The sequence below is a fragment of the Ranitomeya imitator genome, chromosome 1 (assembly GCF_032444005.1).
Source record: "Ranitomeya imitator isolate aRanImi1 chromosome 1, aRanImi1.pri, whole genome shotgun sequence".
NCBI classification, from domain to species: domain Eukaryota; kingdom Metazoa; phylum Chordata; class Amphibia; order Anura; family Dendrobatidae; genus Ranitomeya; species Ranitomeya imitator.
The window spans coordinates 849,447,206-849,470,578 of record NC_091282.1 but is presented as its reverse complement, the minus strand read 5'-3'; the positions used below and the strand labels follow the sequence as shown (position 1 = coordinate 849,470,578).

The following is a 23,373-nucleotide window of genomic DNA, read 5'->3' as shown; positions in this document are numbered from 1 at the left end:
TTTTAAAAATCATGGAGGTCACACACAATACTATATGTAGTCATTTTTTAATGCGTGGTGTATTCCTTTTTGCATCAACTGGTTTGAGTTAAACAGGACATTGTTTGACGCATAACATATAAGTGAGGTTAATAATCTAACTTTCATTACAAAATCTTCACTGAAACTCAGTCACATGTTCCTCTTCCAAGGAACTATTTGTCCTATCGATAGTCTCTGTTAGTTAAACAGGACAGAAACTGAGCACAAGGATGAGGTCTCCTCGCCACACGATTACAGATTTAAAAAAATATTCTACCTGGAGCTTAACATTTCTGTGCTCCAGGACACCACATGAACAATATGAACGTTTTCATATTAAAAGGCAAGTTCAAATCACAAAAACACCAATGGGTCTATGAACATAAATCTGCTCCACACAGGAATAAATGTATGCCAAGTCTTTCTGATTTAGGCTACTTTCACACTAGCGTCGGAATCTCCCCGTCGCAATGCGTCGGGGAGAGATTCCGACGCTAGCGTTTAACGTACTGCACAACGGAGGCAGCGGATGCATTTCTCCGGCGCATCCGCTGCCCCATTGTGAGGTGGGGGCGGAGTTCCGGCCGCACATGCGCGGTCGGAAAAAGCGGTCCGTCAGGAGCAAAAAACGTTACATGTAGCGTCGACGGATGCGACGTGTGGCAATCCGTCGCAAATGCATCGTCAATACAAGTCTATGGGGAAAAAACACATCCTGCAAGCACTTTTGCAGGATGCGTTTTTTCTGCAAAACGACGCATTGTGACGGATTGCAGAAAACGCTAGTGTGAACGTAGCCTTACTCCAACATATATGGAATCTGCTCCAGAAACAGTGTATCTTCCACTAAGAACAATCAATCGTCCTACTCATTAGAAACTGAATACATAATACAAATGGCAACAATCGGGTCTAATATTCTTATTTCTTGCTTTTAAACAGGCAGCGCATTGTTGGATGCCGGAGAGTCCATGAAAAGACTCGCAGAAGTGAAAGATTCTCTGGACATAGATGTAAAACAAAACTTTCTGGATCCCATGCAAAACCTTGCTGACAAGGACCTCAAAGAAATACAGGTTGGATAATAGTGTTTCTTTCGCACGTGTTTGTTTGTTTTTTTCGCTGAAACTTTGCAGCCAGATGATTGATTGGGAGTCTGCATCAAATTTTGAGTATGTCTTCGCTTTATGGCCTTTTGTGGAGTTATTTTGGTCAGTAGGGTCTACATAAAGATTCAGCGGGCCAGGTTTTGATATTTTATGATCTATTACCTATGTCAACCGTATCATGTACAAACTATGATTATATAGAAGTAGTAGAGAAGAGCACTTGTCCAAGTATTGGTATTTATAAAACCTGATAAATATATCACATTATATACCGGGGATGGATACAGGACCAACGCCAGCTTATCCTTGGGTTTCGTGATGCAGCCAAATGGCGAGCATGAACAGGGTTGTAGAAAACACCTTGACGCGCGTTACTCCTGAAAAGCCTTTGCAAGCGAAATACGCAGCAAGCTGTTTTGTGTGCAGGTATATGGAGCATAGTCCGTGGGTGCGGGCTGTGTAAAATAGGTGATGCCAGCACTCCTTCACGACATGTGCTGGACTTGTATGGCGGAAATCTGAGCGAGTGTATTGAGCGCGCTCAAAGGGTGAGCCCAGCCCATGCTCGGCAGGTGACGGCTGTGCGTTACAGTCAGGACCTGCCTCTTTACAATTGCTGGAGCAGCGCAGCTTCAAAGTAGTCTGTGATTTTCACTATATGCAGTGCTGTGGCATCTCTGTATATAGCACAAGCGATGAGACAATCACAGCCTCAGTTCCCCTAAGGGACTAACAAGTCCTATGGAAAGAAAAAGCAAAAATATTTGAAAAAGTAGTAAAAAAAAAAAAAAACACAAAACCTCAAATCACCCCCCTTTTTCCCCATTAAAAATGAAGATACCGGTAATAAAAAAAAAATACACATATTTGGTATCGCTGCATTCAGAAGAGTCAGACCTATCAAAGTGTAAAAATAATGAACCACATCGGTAAACTCCCGTCAACTGAGAAAATTCAAAAACGCCAAAATTCCTTTTTTTGGGTCCACAAAAAAATACTGGGATCAAACAAGGGATCAAATCACATCTATTCGTCTACTGAAGGCCCCTGTATTTGCAGTGTGGGCACGTGAGTCAGTAAAATCCCATTGGGTTTTCCATCCCTAGTGTCCTCTTTGGATTTGGGGGTTTAGTGCATTATTCTTTCATCTACGCACTTTTAGATAAAAAAAAAAAAACGAATTGCATGCTGGCATTTGTAAAAGACAGAACTAGTATTATAGTACATCATATATCCTGCATGGTGAAGGTCATGAAACAGTTTTGGGCACCTCACACCTCCGTTCTGAGGGATAGAAGGGTTGTATGTGTATCCAAATGGTGCCAATAACAATAACCGCTCTCACACTGCCCCATTGGTGAACAGATGAATAATTAATGCCGCTCAGAATATGGCAGCGCAAAACCGTTTTATATTAAAAAAAATATATGAATTTAGTACTACCGTAATTTTACTGACTTGCAGAATAAAGTTAGGTCATTTTTTTTTTTTTTTTTTTTTACAGAACAGTGAATTCTGTGTAAGCTAAAATCCAAAAGCAAATTTAGAATTGCTGTTTTGTTTTTTTCATCGTTCTGCTTCTTCCCTCCATTTTTCGGTAGTTTATTTTGTAGCTGAAATGGAGTCATTAGAAGACTGCAAAAAGACAAGCCAGCATACAGAAAAATCCGATAGGGGCTGCCTGGACCATGGCCTGTAATATGTTGACCATGACTGCTTTTGACTTTTATAAAAGTCTTTTCTAGGCATGCTCTGATCTCGGCATGGGCCATTGTAAAGCTTGGGGGGCAAGGTTGAGCTGTAACCATTGACTTTTTGTAAATTGTCATCTTGTGTTAGCTACTGTAGAGAGAGGTGTCATCTTTCAGTATATTCCTGCCTGTAATTATGAAATGACTAAAAGGGATTTGCACAGATCAGCAAGAATTAGCCCAATATTAAGCTTAGAGGCCAGAGAGAAAATTATGAGATTTTTATAATTTTTTTTAAACATGTAATTTGATATTGAATTAAAAAAAAAAAAAAAAAAACGAAAACCATTTTAAAAATATACATTTAACACAAAAACATGTTACAAAAGATTTTTTTCTGATGACATTTTATTGAAAGGGAACCTGTCACCGGGTTTTGCCATCTAGAGCAGTGTAATGTAGAGACAAAGACCCTGATTTCAGTGATGTGTCACTTACATGACTACTTTAAAACTGATTTTTATCAAAACTAAACAAACGATCAGCAGAGGATTATCATTGGAGGACTAGCAGTCCTCCATATTCATGAGTTCTGTATAACTCCGCCCCTGCCACTGATTTTCAGTTTTCTGCCTATGCACAGTGAACACAAAGATGCCAATTAGTGATGTGAGCGGGGTTATACAGAGCTCGGCATTCTGAGAATTGTTAGATCTGCAGCAGATAAAGCGGGGATTTTACTGATATGACAGCAAGCTGCTCAGTACACTTACACATTGCTGGAATCAGGGTCTTTGCCCTTACTTCAAGATAATGATAATGATACCTAACACCTGTATCCTGTAGATAACGCAGATCCCACTACTCACCGATGAGTTGAACGGAGCAGGACACCGCGACATTACATTGTTCTATGCTTTCGGCCTTGCATTACAAGCCCTGTACCGCACTGCCTAAGGCCATGTTCACACAGTGCGTTTTTTTCTGCGGAACCGCAGCGTTCCCACCCCCCCCCCCCCCCCCCCCCCGTGCTCCGATGCCCCACCCCCGTACTCCGATGTCCCCCGCCCCCCCCCCCCCGTGCCCTAATTTTCCCCCCTTATACTTACCCGGCCTCCCGGTGTCCGTCCGGCCGTCTTCTCCCTGGGCGCCGCCATCTTGCAAAATGGCGGGCGCATGCGCAGTGCGCCCGCCGAATCTGCCGGCCGGCAGATTCGTTGCAAAGTGCATTTTGATCACTGAGATATAACCTATCTCAGTGATCAAAATAAAAAAATAGTAAATGACACCCCCCCCCACCCCCCCACCCCTTTGTCACCCCCATAGGTAGGGACAATAAAAAAATTAAGAATTTTTTTTTTTTTTTTTTTCCACTAAGGTTAGAATAGGGGTAGGGGTAGGGGTAGGGTTAGGGTATTTTCAGCCATTTTAACCCTAAAAAAACTTCCTAGAAAACACACAGACTCTGCATAGAAAACTGCATAAAAAAAGGATCAAAAAACGCATCAAAAAACGCACCAAAAAAGCACAAAAAAAGGACCAAAAAAAGGACCTGCGGTTTCAGTCCTGAAAAAAAAAGGATGGAAATCAGGAACGTGTGAACATACCCTTAGAGAGGAAATTCTGTGCCGACAGGTTCTCTTTAACAGACATTACTTTGCCCACGTTCAGCCATTACTGGTCGTTCCATCTTCATGGGTGATCTTTTCCTCTCTTGTACCTTTCAGCACCATCTGAAGAAATTAGAAGGTCGCAGGCTGGATTATGATTATAAAAAAAAACGCCAAGGAAAGATCCCAGACGAAGAGTTGAGGCAAGCCTTGGAGAAGTTCGTAGAGTCTAAAGAAGTGGCAGAAACAAGTATGCTCAATCTTCTGGATACAGATGTAAGACAAAAATTTGTTATTTTTTTTTAGTATAAAAATGTGTATTATATATTCTAGTGAATGGATCACTAGGGGGTCTTGTCTGAATCACGTATTTCAGAGATTTTCCATGGAAAACTGCTGGAAATACTCAATGTAGAGCACAGGATAACTGTAAGCCTAGCCTTAAAAGTGATCCAAAATGTCACGTACTCTCAAAATACCAGCGATTAAAGCCTCAAGTCAATATTGGCTCCAACATGCTGGAAAAAGCATTGTCCATCAGTAACTATCTATGATTTGGAAGGATGTTTAGATGCCATTTTTTATTCATGGCAGTGATGAGCACTCCCTTGGATGAACAGCAACCCCACGTATGAATGGTCTCAGTATAACTGTTGGCATGACACAGGACTTCTGGTAGTGCTCATCTTTTTCTTCTCCGGACTGTCATTCTTCCAGATGTCCCAAGCAGTCTGAAGGCTTCATCAGAGCAAACAACTGCAGCGAGTACAGGCATTGGACTGCAGAAGACTCTGGTAAATATATTTTCTCTGATGAAGCCTCCTTCAGAATATTTTGGACATCTGGAAGTATGATAGTATGATTGTCTGGAGAAGAAAGGGTGAGCACAAACATGAGTCTGGGGTCATGCCAATGAAAAATAAAACCTCAGAGTAAAATCTACATTTGATCTTTTTACAGTACAAATATAGAAGTAAAAACAGGTTTTATATATATATTTTTTTACCCTAGCCTGTAGGCCATGTAAGGATGAGTGTAGCCGACCTCTCTTACCGTATGTTTTGTACCGTTTTGCAGGTGGAGCAAGTAAGTCAGCTTTCGGCATTAGTTGAAGCTCAGGTGGATTATCACAGGCAAGCCGTTCAAATCCTGGAAGAACTGTCGGACAAGCTCAAGGTTAGCGTCCGTGAAGCTTCCTCCCGGCCCAAAAGAGAAATAAAAATTAAGACCCATGAAAATTATGACTATGGTGAAACTGACCATTCCAATGGAGGTATTTCCTGTAACCCTCCAAACAAGCCAACAGGTAAGATTTGTAAGATATTCTCAAGGGGGTTGAGAGAGTTGGGGTGGGGTAAAAGGCATTTGTAACAGTGAAATAACAAAAATAAACACAACAATAATCACCTTTACATTTTCTATTGATTCATGTGACTGCTGCAGTAAATCACTTGCCTTTTGTGGGTTGATCGTAAACAGTTAAAACTTTCATCGCTCCTGTTTTTACATAAAAAAAAAAAACTTTATCCAACTATTAATATTAAACATGTGTTTTTTTTGTTGTTTTTGTTTTCTTTAATAAACCTTTGAAGGCAAGAGACCTTTTTTGTTTTGTTTTTTGCTTCCTAAACACCAAAGTAACATAAATGATCTTCATTACAAATGTCATCATCTGCAAAGCTCATGTACAACCAACAGTACAGTTGGTTCTGGTTGTATAGCTCTCTGCCCTTCTTCCCTTTCTGTTGAGAAGCTACCAGAGAAAGTTGTGTTTAGGCCGAACAGTGTGCGGAGAGGGAAGAAGCCCCCAAGTGTTAAGCGGAGGGTAGATCACACAGGCTGGAGTAAGGAAGGAAAGCACACATATGAACGACCCTTTAGGTACAAAGAACTTCAGTCTTGTGTTACTGAGGAGACATGGCCCCATGAGAAGCTGATTTAGAACAGCATATCAGGAGATCTGAAAATTAATAAAGGCATGTGTCAAAAATCAGTCAAGAGGGTTGCGCTAAACCTACCATGCTGTTATCTTTTTGTCACAAACAGCCCTCTGCTGCCCCCTATCACCAGGACTATCACACAATTGATTGACGATTAATGGAGGAAGCTGCGGCTGTTTCAACTAAAGCTGGTTATTGGGAAACTTAACAGTAATCATATGGAATATATACCTCCGATTCCAGCTCATGGAATATGTGTATATACCGCCGGTACGGTCACTTCTAAATCCACAATAACCCAAGTAACTACTCGCTGCCACCACCAAACTCCACATGCAGGAAAAAGAATATTGTCCTCCAGCAATGATTAATTCATTTAAAAAAGTAATAAAAACATATTTCATTGATTAAAAAGAAAAAAATCTACTGGTCACCATAGAAATCCAGTGTACATAACCGACGCGTTTCAGCTACAAGCCTTACATGGTATGTAACAGTGATGAGAGTAAGGTTTCTATAGATGTTCAGCTCCAAGGCGTCTTGCCGTGGCTTCTGGGATTAAATCCTAGAAGCCACAGCAAGATGACAGGGCTAAAGAAATACATATAACAACACTTTGAAATATGAAGAAAGCACAGAAAAAAAAAAGATATAATAAAAATAAACATGAGTATGGCAGAAAACTAAAAAAATTATTAGCAATACATATATAATCAATTGTATTGCAAGATATATATATATATATATATATATATATATATATATATATATATATATATATATATATATATATATATATATATATATATATATATATCCCCTTCTTGACCCAGCCTATTTTGACCTTAACCCCTTCATGACCCAGCCTATTTTGACCTTAAAGACCTTGCCGTTTTTTGCAATTCTGACCAGTGTCCCTTTAAGAGGTAATAACTCAGGAACGCTTCAACGGATCCTAGCGGTTCTGAGATTGTTTTTTCGTGACATATTGGGCTTCATGTTAGTGGTAAATTTAGGTCAATAAATTCTGCGTTTATTTGTGATAAAAACGGAAATTTGGCGAAAATTTTGAAAATTTCGCAATTTTCACATTTTGAATTTTTATTCTGTTAAACCAGAGAGTTATGTGACACAAAATAGTTAATAAATAACATTTCCCACATGTATACTTTACATCAGCACAATTTTGGAAACAAAATTTTTTTTTGCTAGGAAGTTATAAGGGTTAAAATTTGACCAGCGATTTCTCATTTTTACAACGAAATTTACAAAACCATTTTTTTTTTAGGGACCACCTCACATTTGAAGTCAGTTTGAGGGGTCTATATGGCTGAAAATACCCCAAAGTGACACCATTCTAAAAAATGCACCCCTCGAGGTACTCAAAACCACATTCAAGAAGTTTATTAACCCTTCAGGTGCTTCACAGCAGCAGAAGCAACATGGAAGGAAAAAATGAACATTTAACTTTTTAGTCACAAAAATTATCTTTTAGCAACAATTTTTTTATTTTCCCAATGGTAAAAGGAGAAACTGAACCACGAAAGTTGTTGTCAAATTTCTCCTGAGTACACTGATACCTCATATGTTGGGGTAAACCACTGTTTGGGCGCACGGCAGGGCTTGGAAGGGAAGGAGCGCCATTTGACTTTTTGAATGAAAAATTGGCTCCACTCTTTAGCGGACACCATGTCGCGTTTGGAGAGCCCCCGTGTGCCTAAACATTGGAGCTCTCCCACAAGTGACCCCATTTTGGAAACTAGACCCCCCCCCCAAGGAACTTATCTAGATGCCTAGTGAGCACTTTAAACCCCCAGGTGCTTCACAAATTGATCTGTAAAAATGAAAAAGTACTTTTTTTTCACAAAAAAATTCTTTTAGCCTCAATTTTTTCATTTTCACATGGGCAACAGGATAAAATGGATCCTAAAATTTGTTGGGCAATTTCTCCTGAGTACACCAATACCTCACATGTGGGGGTAAACCACTGTTTGGGCGCACGGCAGGGCTCGGAAGGGAAGGCACGCCATTTGGCTTTTTAAATGGAAAATTGGCTCCAATCATTAGCGGACACCATGTCACGTTTGGAGAGCCCCTGTATGCCTAAACATTGGAGATCCCCCACAAATGACCCCATTTTGGAAACTAGACCCCCAAAGGAACTAATCTAGATGTGTGGTGAGGACTTTGAACCCCCAAGTGCTTCACAGAAGTTTATAACGCAGAGCCATGAAAAAAAAAAAAAAATTATTTTCTCAAAAATGATCTTTTAGCCTGCAATTTTTATTTTCCCAAGGGTAACAGGAGAAATTGGACCCCAAAAGTTGTTGTCCAGTTTCTCCTGAGTACGCTGATACCCCATGTGTGGGGGTAAACCACTGTTTGGGCACACGTCGGGGCTCAGAAGGGAAGTAGTGACTTTTGAAAAGCAGACTTTGATGGAATGGTCTGCGGGCATCACGTTGCGTTTGCAGAGCCCCTGGTGTGCCTAAACAGTAGAAACCCCCCACAAGTGACCCCATTTTAGAAACTATACCCCCCAAGGAACTTATCTAGATATGTGGTGAGCACTTTGAACCCCCAAGTGCTTCACAGACGTTTACAACACAGAGCCGTGAAAATAAAAAGCAAGCATTTTTTTATTTTCACAAGGGTAACAGGAGAAATTGGACCCCAGTAATTGTTGCGCAGTTTATCCTGAGTATGCTGGTACCCCATATGTGGGGGTAAACCACTGTTTGGGCACACATCGGGGCTCGGAATTGAGGGAGCACCATTTGACTTTTTGAATACAAGATTGGCTGGAATCAATGGTGGCGCCATGTTGCGTTTGGAGACCCCTGATGTGCCTAAACAGTGGAAACCCCTCAATTCTAACTCCAACACTAACCCCCCCACACCCGTAACCCTAATCCCAACTGTAGCTATAACCCTAATCACAACCCTAACCCCAACCCTAAGGCTATGTGCCCACGTTGCGGATTCGTGTGAGATTTTTCAGCATCATTTTTTGAAAAATCCGCGGGTAAAAGGCACTGCGTTTTACCTGCGGATTTCCAGTGTTTTTTGTGCGGATTTCATCTGCGGATTCCGCACGGTATTTTCCGCAGCATGGGCACAGCGGATTTGGTTTTCCATAGGTTTACTTGGTACTGTAAACCTGATGGAAAACTGCTGCGAATCCGCAGCGGCCAATCCGCTGCGGATCCGCAGCCAAATCCACACCGTGTGCACATGGCCTAATTCTAAAGGTATGTGCACACGCTGCGGAAAATGCTGCGGATCTGCAGCAGTTTCCCATGAGTTTACAGTTCAATGTAAACCTATGGGAAACAAAAATCGCTGTACACATGCTGCAGAAAAACTGCACGGAAACGCAGCGGTTTACATTCCTCAGCATGTCACTTTTTTCTGCGGATTCCGCAGCGGTTTTACAACTGCTCCAATAGAAAACCGCAGTTGTAAAACCGCAGTGAAATGCGCAGAAAAAACATGGTAAATCCGCCATAAATCCGCAGCGGTTTAGCACTGCGGATTTATCAAATCCGCAGCGGAAAAATCCGCAGAGGACCAGAATACGTGTGCACATACCAAAACCCTAACCCTAGCCCTAACCCTAGCCCTAACCCTAGCCCTAGCCCTAACCCTAACCCTAACCCTAACCCTATTCTAACATTAGTGAAAAAAAAAAAAATGCTATTTTTTTTTTATTGTCCCTACCTATGGGGGTGACAAAGGGGGGGGGGGGTCATTTATCATTTTTTTATTTTGGTCACTGGGATAGATTATATCTCAGTGATCAAAATGCACTTTGAACGAATCTGCCGGCCGGCAGATTCGGCGGGCGCACTGCGCATGCGCCCGCCATTTTGGAAGATGGCGGCGCCCAGGGAGAAGACGGACGGACCCCGGCAGGATCGGTAAGTATGGTGGGGTGGGGAGCACGGGGGGGGGGGGGGATCGGAGCATGGGGTGTAACGGAGTACGGGGGGGGGTGGAGTGCGGGGGGGGTGATTGGAGCACGGGGGGTGATTGGAGCACGGGGGTGAGTGGACAAGAGCACGGGGGGAGCGGAGCACAGGACGGAGGGGAGCGGGGCAGTGTACCGGGCAGATCGGAGGGCTGGGGGGGCGATCGGTGGGGTGGGGTGGGGGCACATTAGTATTTCCAGCCATGGCCGATGATATTGCAGCATCGGCCATGGCTGGATTGTAATATTTCACCCGTTATAATAGGTGAAATATTACAAATCGCTCTGATTGACAGTTTCACTTTCAACAGCCAATCAGAGCGATCGTAGCCACGGGGGGGTGAAGCCACCCCCCCTGGGCTAAACTACCACTCCCCCTGTCCTTGCAGATCGGGTGAAATGGGAGTTAACCCTTTCACCCGATCTGCAGGGACGTGATCTTTCCATGACGCCACATAGGCGTCATGGGTCGGATTGGCACCGACTTTCATGACGCCTACGTGGCGTCATGGGTAGGGAAGGGGATATATATATAATATATATATACTCGAGTATAAGCCGATTACTCTAGGCTTATACTCGAGTCATACCCAGGGGTCAGCAGCGAAGGGGGAGCGGGGGCTCTCTAATTATACTCACCAACTGCTGGTGCGGTCCCTGCACGTCCCTGCTTCTTCCAGCGGGGCAGATTCTTCTTGTACTGAGCGGTCACATGGTACCTCTCATTACAGTAATGAATATGCGACTCCACCTCCCATAGAGGTGGAGCCGCATATTCATTACTGTAATGAGCGGTAACTGTGACCGCTCAATACAGGAAGAAGATGCAGCGGTGGAAGAAGCAGGGACCGCGCCAGGAGTAGGTGAGTATACGGGGAGGGGAGCGCTGCACGGTATTTACCGCTCCTCGTTCCGATGCGGCTCCGTCTTCAGCATCCTCTGTCTGTGACGCTCAGGTCAGAGGGCGCGGTGACGTGGTCAGTGCGCGCCCTCTGCTGAACGTTAGTGCTGAAGACGGAGCCGCAGCGGAGCGAGGAGCAGGTGACTATTGAAAGTGCCGGGGGTCCCGAGCGAAGAGAGGTGAGTATATGGGGCAAGTGACTGTATGGAGCATCTTATGGGGCCATAACGCTTGTGCAGCATTATATGGGGCAAGTGACTGTACGGAGCATTTTATGGGGCCATAACGCTTGTGCAGCATTATATGCGGCAAGTGACTGTATGGAGCATCTTATGATAACGCTTGTGCAGCACTATATGGGGCAAGTGACTGTACGGAGCATCTTATGGGGCCATAACGCTTGTGCAGCATTATATGGGGCAAGTGACTGTGCGGAGCATCTTATGGGGCCATAACGCTTGTGCAGCATTATATGGGGCAAGTGACTGTAAGGAGCATCTTATGGGGCCATAACGCTTGTGCAGCATTATATGGGGCAAGTGACTGTGCGGAGCATCTTATGGGGCCATAACGCTTGTGCAGCATTATATGGGGCAAGTGACTGTACAGAGCATCTTATGGGGCCATAACGCTTGTGCAGCACTATATGGGGCAAGTGACTGTACGGAGCATCTTATGGGGACATAACGCTTGTGCAGCATTATATGGGACAAGTGACTGTACGGAGCATCTTATGGGGCCATAACGCTTGTGCAGCATTTTATGGGGCAAGTGACTGTATGGAGCATCTTATGGGGCCATAACGTTTGTGCAGCACTATATAGGGCAAATATCTCTATGGAGCATCTTATGGGGCCCTTATTACCCTTTATGCAGGATTATATGGGGCATATTTTAATATGGAACATCTAATGGGGCCCATCGTGGACTGTATGGAGCATTATATGGGGCTCCTGATTCAATATGGATATTCAAAAACACTTCACCTACTGATGTCTCAATTAATTTTACTTTTATTGGTATCTATTTTTACTTTTGAAATTTACCGGTAGCTGCTGCATCTTCCACCCTAGGCTTATATTCGAGTCTTAAAGTTTTCCCAGTTTTTTGTGGCAAAATTAGGGGGGTCGGCTTATACGCGGGTCGGCTTATACTCGAGTATATACGGTGTGTGTATATATATATATTACCTTATAAGCCGAAACCCCAAATTTTGCCACAGAAAACTGGGAAAACTTATTGACTCGAGTATAAATGTAAAAAATAAAAATATACCAATAAAAGTAAAATTAATTGAGACATCAGAAGGTTGTGTTTTTGAATATCCATATTGAATCAGGAGCCCCATGTAATGCTCCATACAGTTCATGATGGGCCCCATAAGATGCTCCATATTAAAATATGCCCCATATAATGCTGCACAAATGCGGATTATGGCCCCATAAGATGCTCCATAGACACATTTGTCTCGTATAATGCTCCACAAATGCTGATTATGGCCCCATAAGATGCTCCAGAGATATTTGCCCCATATAACACTGCACATGGCTCCATAGACTATTATGCCCCATATGCTGTTGCTGCAATTTAAAAAAAAAAAAAAAAAAATCACATACTCTCCTCTCGTCGCTCAGGCCCCCGGCACTTGCTATAGTCACCGGTCTGCGTTCCACCGCTGGGTACCACTGTGTATTCCACGTCCTCTGCACTGACTATTCAGGCAAAGGGCGGCGCGCACACTAATCGCGTCATCACGCCCTCTGACCTGAGCGTCACTGCAGAGGACGCGGAAGACGGAGGGGCGCCGACGGTGGGACGGGGGACAGGTGAATATCACGCATTGCCCCCGTTATACTCACCTGCTGCCAGCGCGGTCCCTGTACGTCCCTGGTTCTCCTGGCGCCGGCAGCATCTTCCTGTATTGAACGGTCACCTGTACCGCTCATTACAGTAATGAATATGTGGCTCCACCCCTATGGGAGTGGAGTCGGGTCCATATCCATTACTGTAATGAGCGGTACCATGTGACCGCTCAATGCTGGAAGAAGCTGTCAGCGCCCGGAGAACCAGGGACCGTGCCAGTAGCAGGCGAGTATGATTAGACAGCTGACGCTCCCCCTCCCCTGCCGACCCCTGGGAATGACTCGAGTATAAGCCGAGAGGGGCAATTTCAGCCTAAAACAATGGGCTGAAATTCTCAGCTTATACTCAAGTATATACGGTATAAGATAGATAGATAGATAGATACTGAAATAAAGATTTTTTTTTTTTCTGAATTATTCATCGCTGGAGGACAATATGCTTTTTCCTGCATGTTTGTAAAATCTTTTGCGCATTCTTTTATAAAGGGGACGAAACAATACTGCATATACAATTGCATAAAATAAAAGAATAAACCAAAAGCAACGTACTACCCTAGTCACAGAGATGGCTTAGCTTAGTGAAGAAGAGCACTTCGATTGGAAACGTCCAGTGAACAAGTATATATATATATATATATATATATATATATATATATATATATATATATATATATATATATATATATATATATATATATATATATATATATATATATATATATATATATATATATATCCCATAAGTTTGGACACACCTTCTCATTTAAAGATTTTTCTATTAATTAACACATGTGGAATTATATACTTAATTTCAGTTGTTTCACACTTATTTGTTATGTTCTAGGTTCTTCAAAGTAGCCACCTTTTGCTTTGATGACTGCTTTGCACACTCTTGGCATTCTCTTGATGAGCTTCACAAGTCACCGGGAATGGTTTTCACTTCACAGGTGTGACCAGTCAGGTTTATTAAGTGGGATTTCTTGCCTTATAAATGGGGTTGGGACCATCAGTTGTGTTGTGCAGAAGTCTGGTGGATACACAGCACAGCTGATAGTCCTACTGAATAGACTGTTAGAATTTGTGTTATGGCAAGAAAAAAGCAGCTAAGTAAAGAAAAACGAGTGGCCATCATTACTTTAAGAAATGAAGGTCAGTCAATCCGAAAAATTGGGCAAACTTTGAAAGTGTCCCCAAGTGCAGTGGCAAAAACCATCAAGCGCTACAAAGAAACTGGCTCACAGAGGACCGCCCCAGGAAAGGAAGACCAAGAGTCACCTCTGCTTCTGAGGATAAGTTTATCCGAGTCGCCAACCTCAGAAATCGCAGGTTAACAGCAGCTCAGATTAGAGACCAAGTCAATACCACACAGAGTTCTAGCAGCAGACACATCTTTGCAACAACTGTTAAGAGGAGACTTTGTGCAGCAGGCCTTCATGGTAAAATAGCTGCTAGGAAACCACTGCTAAAGACAGGCAACAAGCAGAAGAGACTTGTTTGGGCTAAAGAACACAAGGAATGGACATTAGACCATTGGAAATCTGTGCTTTGGTCTGATGAGTCCAAATTTGAGATCTTTGGGTCCAACCACCGTGTTTTTGTGCGACGCAGAAAAGGTGAACGGATGGACTCTACATGCCTGGTTCCCACCATGAAGCATGGAGGAGGAGGTGTGATGGTGTGGGGGTGCTTTGCTGGTGACACTGTTGTGGATTTATTCAAATTGAAGGCATACTGAACCATCATGGCTACCACAGCATCTTGCAGTGGCATGCTATTCCATCCGGTTTGCGTTTTGTTGGACCATCAATTATGTTTCAACAGGACAATGACCCCAAACACACCTCCAGGCTGTGTAAGGGCTATTTGACCAAGAAGGAGAGTGATGGGGTGCTACGCCAGATGACCTGGCCTCCGGTCACCAGACCTGAACCCAATCGAGATGGTTTGGGGTGAGCTGGACCGCAGAGTGAAGGCAAAAGGGCCAACAAGTGCTAAGCATTAGTGATGAGCAAATATGCTCGTTACTCGGGATTTCCCGAGCAAGGTCGGGTGTCCTCCAAATATTTTTTTAGTGCTCGGAGATTTAGTTTTCATTGCCTCAGCAGAATGATTTACAGCTATTAGCCAGGCAAAGTACATGTGGGGGTTGCCTGGTTGCAAGGGAATCCCCACATGTAATCAAGCTGGCTAATAGCTGTAAATCATTCAGCTGCGGAGAAGAAAACGAAATCTCCGAGCACTAAAAATACTCGGAGGACACCCGAGCGTGCTTGGGAAATCTTGAGTAACGAGTATATTTGCTCATCACTACTAAGCATCTCTGGGAACTCCTTCAAGATTGTTGGAAGACCATTCCCGTGACTACCACCTCTTGAAGCTCATTAAGAGAATGCTGAGAGTGTGCAAAGCCGTCATCAAAGCAAAAGGTGGCTACATTGAAGAACCTAGAATATAAGACTATAATTTCAGTTGTTTCACACTTTTTTGTTAAGTATATAATTCCACGTGTTAATTCATAGTTTTGATGCCTTAAGTGTGAATGTACAATTTTTATAGTCATGAAAATACAGAAAAATCTTTAAATGAGAAGGTGTGTCCAAACTTTTGGTTTGTACTGCATGTCCCATTAGTATCGAATCTATACAAACCCCAATATTGATAACTTTCCACCGGTGCCTGTGTCTCTAGCTGCAGATGTCCCATTTCTTCTGAAGGGGACAAAAGTTACCTCTATCTCTTTTAGATTTCCTGCTTCTCCTAGACTCCATGTCCATTCCCACACTATGTATCCTGCGTTAATTATTTGGTCAACCCAGGCTTTCTTGGCCTCAGAGGGGATTTTAAATTAGTTTTATCACTTCTCAGCCATACGTAATTTCCTTACTTTCCTATGTTAACCATATTTTACCGTGTGGTTCTACTTCAAGGAGGCTTGTTGATTGTAAGTTCTTTCTCCTACAATTCTGTGAGTGAGAGGAGGGGGGTGAATGCTCCCTCACTGGAGGTATTATGGATTTTAATGGTTACTATGACAGAGTGAACACTGCAATTTAAAACGTTTTAGCTAATTTTAAAAACCATTTTTCTTTCTCAGACAGGGATACAATCTGAAAAACTAAACGACCTGTACTTTATAATGTGATGAACTATCCTTAGGGGTTAAGCAATATGATGGTCATTGTTTGCTTTTTTTTTTTTTTTTTTTTTTTTTAAAGCCCATTGTTAGCTTGACTTACCTTTTGTGTGAAGCTATTTACTTTGCTGAGCCCTATGTGTACAATGCACACCACTGTGGGAGTGAAAGATGAGATGTAATATTTATCTTATTTTCTTCACATTATTTCAATAGAATCAGTCACCAGCTTTATCGTGAGCCATTTGAGGGAATCAGAGACTCTAGTTCACTCAGATTCTAATGATGTGCCACTTATTTGGCTGCTTGTTGTAGTTTTGATAATAAAGGTGTTTTATCTTCTGCAGTTCTGCTAGTCCTTTCGATGATGAGCTCCTGCTATGTACGCTTTGAAATCCATGAGCTCCAGCTATACCCACCACCACTATTGATCGGCCGCTTTGGTGGTGTTAATCAATCAATCAATCAATGGTGTGGGTGACATTAGTTAGAACTTATCATAGAGATGATTAGAGATATATAACAGAAAAAAAGGAGGTGTGTCAAAACTACAGCAAGAATCCCAGTAAGTGACATAGTGCTAGGATTAGGTGTCTGTCATTTTTTTTATGCTGCTCTCAGATTGGGAAGACTAAAGGTATGTTCACACGTTCAGGATTTCCATCCTTTTTTTTTCCTGACTGTTTTTTAAAAAACTGCAGCTCTTGGCAGAAAACGCAGGTCCTTTTTTTGGTCCTTTTTTGGTCCGTTTTTGATGCGTTTTTTGATGCGTTTTTTGATGCGTTTTTTTGATGCAGTTTTCTAGCCAGAGTCTGTGTGTTTTCTAGGAATTTTTTTAGGGTTAAAATGGCTGAAAATACCCTAACCCTACCCCTAACCCTACCCCTAACCCTAACCCTACCCCTAACCCTACCCCTAACCCTACCCCTAACCCTACCCCTAACCCTACCCCTAACCCTACCCCTAACCCTACCCCTACCCCTATTCTAACCTTAGTGAAAAAAAAAAAAAAAAAATTCTTTATTTTTTTTATTGTCCCTACCTATGGGGGTGACAAAGGGGGGGGGGGTGTCATTTACTATTTTTTTATTTTGATCACTGAGATAGGTTATATCTCAGTGATCAAAATGCACTTTGGAACGAATCTGCCGGCCGGCAGATTCGGCGGGCGCACTGCGCATGCGCCCGCCATTTTGCAAGATGGCGGCGCCCAGGGAGAAGACGGCCGGACGGACACCGGGACGCCGGGTGAGTATAAGGGGGGGAGATTAGGGCACGGGGGGGGCATCAGAGCACTGGGGGGGGGCATCGGAGCACGGGGGGGCGGGATCGGAACACGGGGGGGGGCAGCCACACTCCGCCCACGCACTTCCGCCCGCTCCCCGCACTTCCTGCTGCAGCGGTTCTGCACATCAAACCGCAGTAAAACCCGCAGATATATTTTTGATCTGCGGGTTTTACTGCGGTTTGGACCTCACAATGGAGGTCTATGGGTGCAGAACCGCTGCGGCTCCGGAAAAAGAATTGACATGCTCCTTCTTTTTTCCGGGAGCTATTCAGCGCGTCTTTTTTTTTTTACAATTTCCGGACCATGTGCACAGTGTGTCCTGTTTTCCATAGGGTACAGTGTACTGTACCCTGCATGGAAAACAGCTGCGGAACCGCAGCGGCAAAACCGCCGCGGTTCCGCGGTAAAAAACACACTGTGTGAACATGGCCTTAGCCTGATTTTCCTTTTAAATGCAATATTTCAGTATGTAAATGACAAGCAGCCCTGGAGTCTGTTGTTCCCGCCTCTAGCAAAAACATCCCAATATTTCAGAACCTGTATATGTGAAGAGAGCGCTTTCTCCCATATTCCACCAATATGACTCTACTTCTGCGCAATAAAACATGTATTATTTCACTGGGCACTCCTTCCGCTACAAGGCAACCGCTGAGATCAAAGCAAAGGTCAATAAAGCGGTATAACGTGCTTCACACTGAAAACCGATAACAGATCTCGAGAGCACAATCCACCCATTTTTTAATCACACTTTGAGTATTTGTGTATTCATCCAGTGGTGATGCTATCTGTCCTCCCACAAGCAGTCACCACCAATATTGTCAAACATGCGACACCAGCTTCTACCCGAAGGGTGTTACCGGTCGGCCCACCCCAGGTGGAAGCAGTTTGGGCGAAACCCATGGTTGGGTTGAAGCTGCTGTGCTGCGTGTTACACTTATTTTGTTTTCAACGCCTTTATTCTTGGAAACTCGGAACAATATTGTCGGCCGACATTGGTCTCTGTAGGACTCAGAGCAGCATCATTGGATGAATACACCGATGGTAGTGTGACGAAGAGCAAGGATTCTGCTCTAAAGATCACTGATGTGGTAAAATTAGAATATGTATTATGCCTCCTATTTTGGATACTACACATGCCATAATACCGTTATTTGTTCCTATATTCCGTTTTTCTTTTCTTAGTTTCATCCTCCTTCCGCTCAGACAAGCCCGCCAGAACAACTAGCAACCGCAGCTCCAGTAAGTTCTTGACGTGCCTGATCTATATAGTCCGTTTTGTCCAACTTTATCTTTTTCTGCTAACTTTTATATTTCCTGTCAATATCTCTACCTGCAGCACCATTGGACCAACCATGTTGCAAAGCTTTGTATGATTTTGACCCTGAAAATGATGGAGAGCTTGGCTTTCGTGAAGGTGATATTATTACTCTGACCAATCAGATTGATGAAAACTGGTATGAAGGAATGATCAGTGGGATGTCTGGATTTTTCCCCCTGAACTACGTGGAGGTTCTGGTTCCATTACCTCAGTGAAGACTGAATTATTCTTTTGGCGGTGGTAGCCATTATCCAGCCTTTAGCCTAAAGAAGGACCAAATTCTTGGGGTGCTGGCTGCATCAACTCTTTTGAGTAGGAGAATGCCCCCCATTTCTTGAACAGAAAGTTGATAATGCTTTATTGCTATGGTGGATTCACCTCAGAACACTAGGTATAACCATGATGCCGCCCATATAACTTCTGTTATAACCCTTTATGGACAACTCTTGAGATTCATGGCCTAACCCGTAAACACTACTTAGCACAGTAACTGTATTGACCAGTCAATAAGATAGCCTCTAAGGGGCTTGTATTTTCTATGTGAGGGTATTTTTTTATATTTCTTTTTAATCTGCTACTCGTAAAAAGAATTTATCCTGACCTATATAAATACAACTGCATGCAGCCTATATATACACGTTACTACTTGTATTATTACTGTAAATGTTATTTTTCGTATATTCTCTTTGTACGTTCATCCTTTTCAATAGCATAGGATGACTGCTTTCAAAATGTGACTTAAAATCTTGTATTAAAGAACACCAACATCTATGCTTCATTTTCTACTCTAAAAGGGCTAACACAACATTTCATGTGTCCCATTTACTTGCAATAAATACTTTATCGAACCCAAAATCTGATATTTCCTCGGAGTTCAGAATGTATTTTTAATGGATATCTTAAAAAAAAATAAAAAGGTGTACACATCGCACACTAACTATACATACAGTAAGTGCGCAGAATCTCATGTGCCTTTTTCCTAAGAGCTTAAAGGGATCGTCCACTTTTTCTTTAAGCAAATGTGCGTGCTAAGGACATGTTTTAGTTCTTACAAACGTGTATTTCAGGCTTCTGTAATTATCATAGGAGCTTTCACAGACTGCACAGCTTTCTTGTTCACAAAAAAATGGCTGCTGATGAAGGAGCATGTGACCAGGCCGGTCCATGACCCATTTTCAATGAAGAAATAGCTTTTCCATATCCCGTGTTTTTCAATTGGTGGAGACTGATGGACCGGTCTGGTCACATGCTCCTCCGTCAGCAGCCATTTTGAGAACAGCAGAGCAGTACAGTATGTAAGGAGGAGAATTTGTTAGACTGATATATTAGTAAGTGCCACAAAATGGTGCCCAATGCATTTGTTAAAATAAAGTGCACTACCCCTTTAATGGTTGTGTAGCTGGACATCATCCTTCCTCAATGCACTTTGCAAAATACAGGGTGGGACGCCAAAAACAACCCTGATAAAAGAATGATGTTACAGGAGATGCTGAGAGGGGTTTATGACAGCAGCTAGGAATTAAATAGGAGCTAAGCTGCAATTCTCCGCAACTGCCATTAAACAGTGTACAACGCTGCGCAGTGCTGCTGCCAGAGCTGGTCACAGCTGATCTGTGGGGTTGCTGGGTGTCCGACTGCCACCAGTCTGATGCTGATGATCTATCCTTAATATAAGTCGTCAATATCAACATTGTGAAAAACAACTTTAAGGACACATTCAATCGTAGCGGTTAGGTTTCCCTGCAAGGTTAACCCCTTTACACCCCAAGGCTGTTAGCACCTTTCTGACCAGGGCAAATTTTACAATTGTCACTTTATGAGGTTAGAACTCTTCAACGGATCCCGGTGATTCTGAGACTGTTTTTTCGTGACATATTGTACTTCATGATAATGGTAAATATTCTTCATTATGACTTGCGTTTTATTTGTGGAAAAAAATTAAATTAGGCAAAAATTGAGCAATTTTCAAACTTAATTTTTTATGCCCTTAAATCAGTTATATCACACAAAATAGTTAATAAATAACATTTCCCACATGTCTACTTTACATCAGCACAGTTTTTGAAACATAATTTTTTTTGTTAGAAAGTTATAAGGGTTAAAAGTTGACCAGCAATTTCTCCTTTTTCAAAAAAAGATTTACTAAACCATTTTTTTTTTAGGGACCACATCACATTTCAAGTGATTTTGAGGGGCCTATATGACAGAAAATACCCAAAAGTGACACCATTCTAAAAACTGCACCCCTCAAGGTGCCCAAAACCACATTCAAAAAGTTTATTAACCCTTCAGGTGCTTCATTGGAACTAAAGCAATGTGGAAGGAAAAAATGAACATTAACTTTTTTTCACAAAAATTTTACTATGGCCCCAAATTTTTTATTTTCACAAGGGTAAAAGGAGAAAATGAACCTGAAACTTTGTTGTGCAATTTCTCTTGAGTACACGGATACCCCATATGTGGGGGGATACTACTATTTGGGCACAGGGCTCCGAAGGGAAAGCGTGCAATTTGACTTTTTCAACACAAAAATGTTGCGTTTGGATAGTCCATGATGTGCCTTAACAGTGGAACCCACCTCCGCAAGTGACCCCATTTTGGAAACTAGACCCCTCAAAGAATATATCTAGATGTGTTGTGAGCACCTTGAGCTGTAAAAATAAAAAAATCACATTTTACTTGCAACAATATATTTTAGCCCATTTTTTTTTATTTTCACAAACGTAACAGAAGAAAATGGACCCCAAAAATGTGTTGTGCAATTTCTCCTGAGAATGCAGATACCCCATATGTGGAGGAAAACTACTGTTTGGGCGCACAGTAGGGCTCGGAACCGAAGGAGTGACTTTTTGAAACGCAGAATTTGATGGAATGGTCTGCGGGAGTTATGTTGCGTTCGGAGAGCCCCTGATGTGACTAAACAATAGAAACCCCCCACAAGTGACCCCATTTTGGAATCTAGACCCCTCAAGGAATTCATATAGAGTTGTACTCAGAATTTTTAACCTACAGGTGATTCACAAAACTTTATAACATTTAGATGCGAGAACAAAAAGTTACATTTCTTCCACTAAAATACTGTTTTAGCCGCAAATTTATAATTTACACAAGGGGTATTGGGAAATTGGACCCCACAATTTATGCCGAATATGGCAGTACCCCATATGTGGTTGTACACTACTGTTTGAGCACACGGCAGGTATCGGATGGGAAGGAGCGCTACTTGGCTTTTATAATGTAGATTCTGTTTGAACAGAGTGTGGGCTTAATTAGCTGAGACCCTGAGGTGGCAGAACTGTAGAACACACAGACACACACACACGTGACCCCATATTGCCCATATTGGAAACCTCACTGCCTAGGGAATTCATCTAGGGGTGTAGTGGATATTTTGAACCCATAGGTGCCTAACAGAATTTTATAACATTGAGACATGGAAATATGACATTTTAGTTGTAAAAATGTAATTTTTGTATTTGCTGCAAATTTGGCAGGTACACAAGGGTTAATAGGTGAAACTAGACTCCACAATTTATTGCACAATTTTCTCATGAAGGCTGTGCTGCGCCATATGTTGTCAGATATTACTGTTTGGCCACATGGCAGCGCTGAGAAAGAAGGAGCGCTATTTGGATTTTTGAGGATTTTGCTAGTATAGTTTGCGGGTGACATTTGTGGAGCCTTTAAGGTGCCAGAACAGCAGGAAAACCCCAAAAGTGACCCCATTGTAGAAACTGCACCTCTCAATAAATTTATATAAGGCTGCAATGATTATTTTGTAACATCCATGCCATGCTTTTTTTCTGGAGAATTGCAAATATGCCAGTTTAGTGTCCATACATTGTGCCCCCATAGAGTGTACAGCCCCCATACGTTGTACCCAGCTTGTGCGTCTGGCAATACGCACTCGTAAATTACCGTATATACTAGAGTATAAGCCGACCCCTCCCCCCCCCCCCCCCTAATTTTGCCACAAAAAACTGGGAAAATTTAATGACTCGAGTATAAGCCTAGGGTGGAAAATGCAGCAGCTACTGGTAAATGTCAAAAGTAAAAATAGATACCAATAAAAGTAAAATTAATTGAGACATCAGTAGGATAAGTGTTTTTGAATATCCATATTGAATCAGGAGCCCCATATAATGCTCCATAAAGTTTGATGGGCCCCATTAAATGCTCCATATTAAAATATGCCCCATATAATCCTGCATGAAGGGTAATAAGGGCCCCATAAGATGCTCCATATACACATTTGCCCAATATAATGCTGCACAATAGTTATGAACCCATAAGATGCTCCATACAGTCACTTGCCCCATATGCTGTGGCTGCAATAAAAAAAAAAAAAATCACATGCTCACCTCTCCGTCGCTCAGGACCCCGGCACTTTCACCTGCTCCTCGTTCGGGTGCGACTGTCTAGCACTGACGTTCAGCAGAGGGCGCGCACTGACCACGTCACCGTGCCCTCTGACCTGAGCGTCACAGCCAGAGGACGCTGAAGACTGAGTTGCACTGGAACGAGGAAAGG

General features: G+C 42.6%; 1 protein-coding gene across 1 annotated transcript in view; it reads left to right on the top strand.

Moving 5' to 3' along the window:
- Window positions 1–19,703, top strand: part of SH3GL1 (SH3 domain containing GRB2 like 1, endophilin A2) — a 53,282-nt gene extending 33,579 nt beyond the window's left edge. The window contains exons 5-9 of the mRNA XM_069741380.1: window positions 964–1,097; window positions 4,549–4,707; window positions 5,509–5,737; window positions 18,708–18,764; window positions 18,862–19,703. Coding sequence (XP_069597481.1) covers window positions 964–1,097; window positions 4,549–4,707; window positions 5,509–5,737; window positions 18,708–18,764; window positions 18,862–19,058 — 776 coding nt within the window. The 3' untranslated portion in view covers window positions 19,059–19,703. The remainder of the gene's footprint in view (window positions 1–963; window positions 1,098–4,548; window positions 4,708–5,508; window positions 5,738–18,707; window positions 18,765–18,861) is intronic.
- Window positions 19,704–23,373: the final 3,670 nt, after the last annotated feature.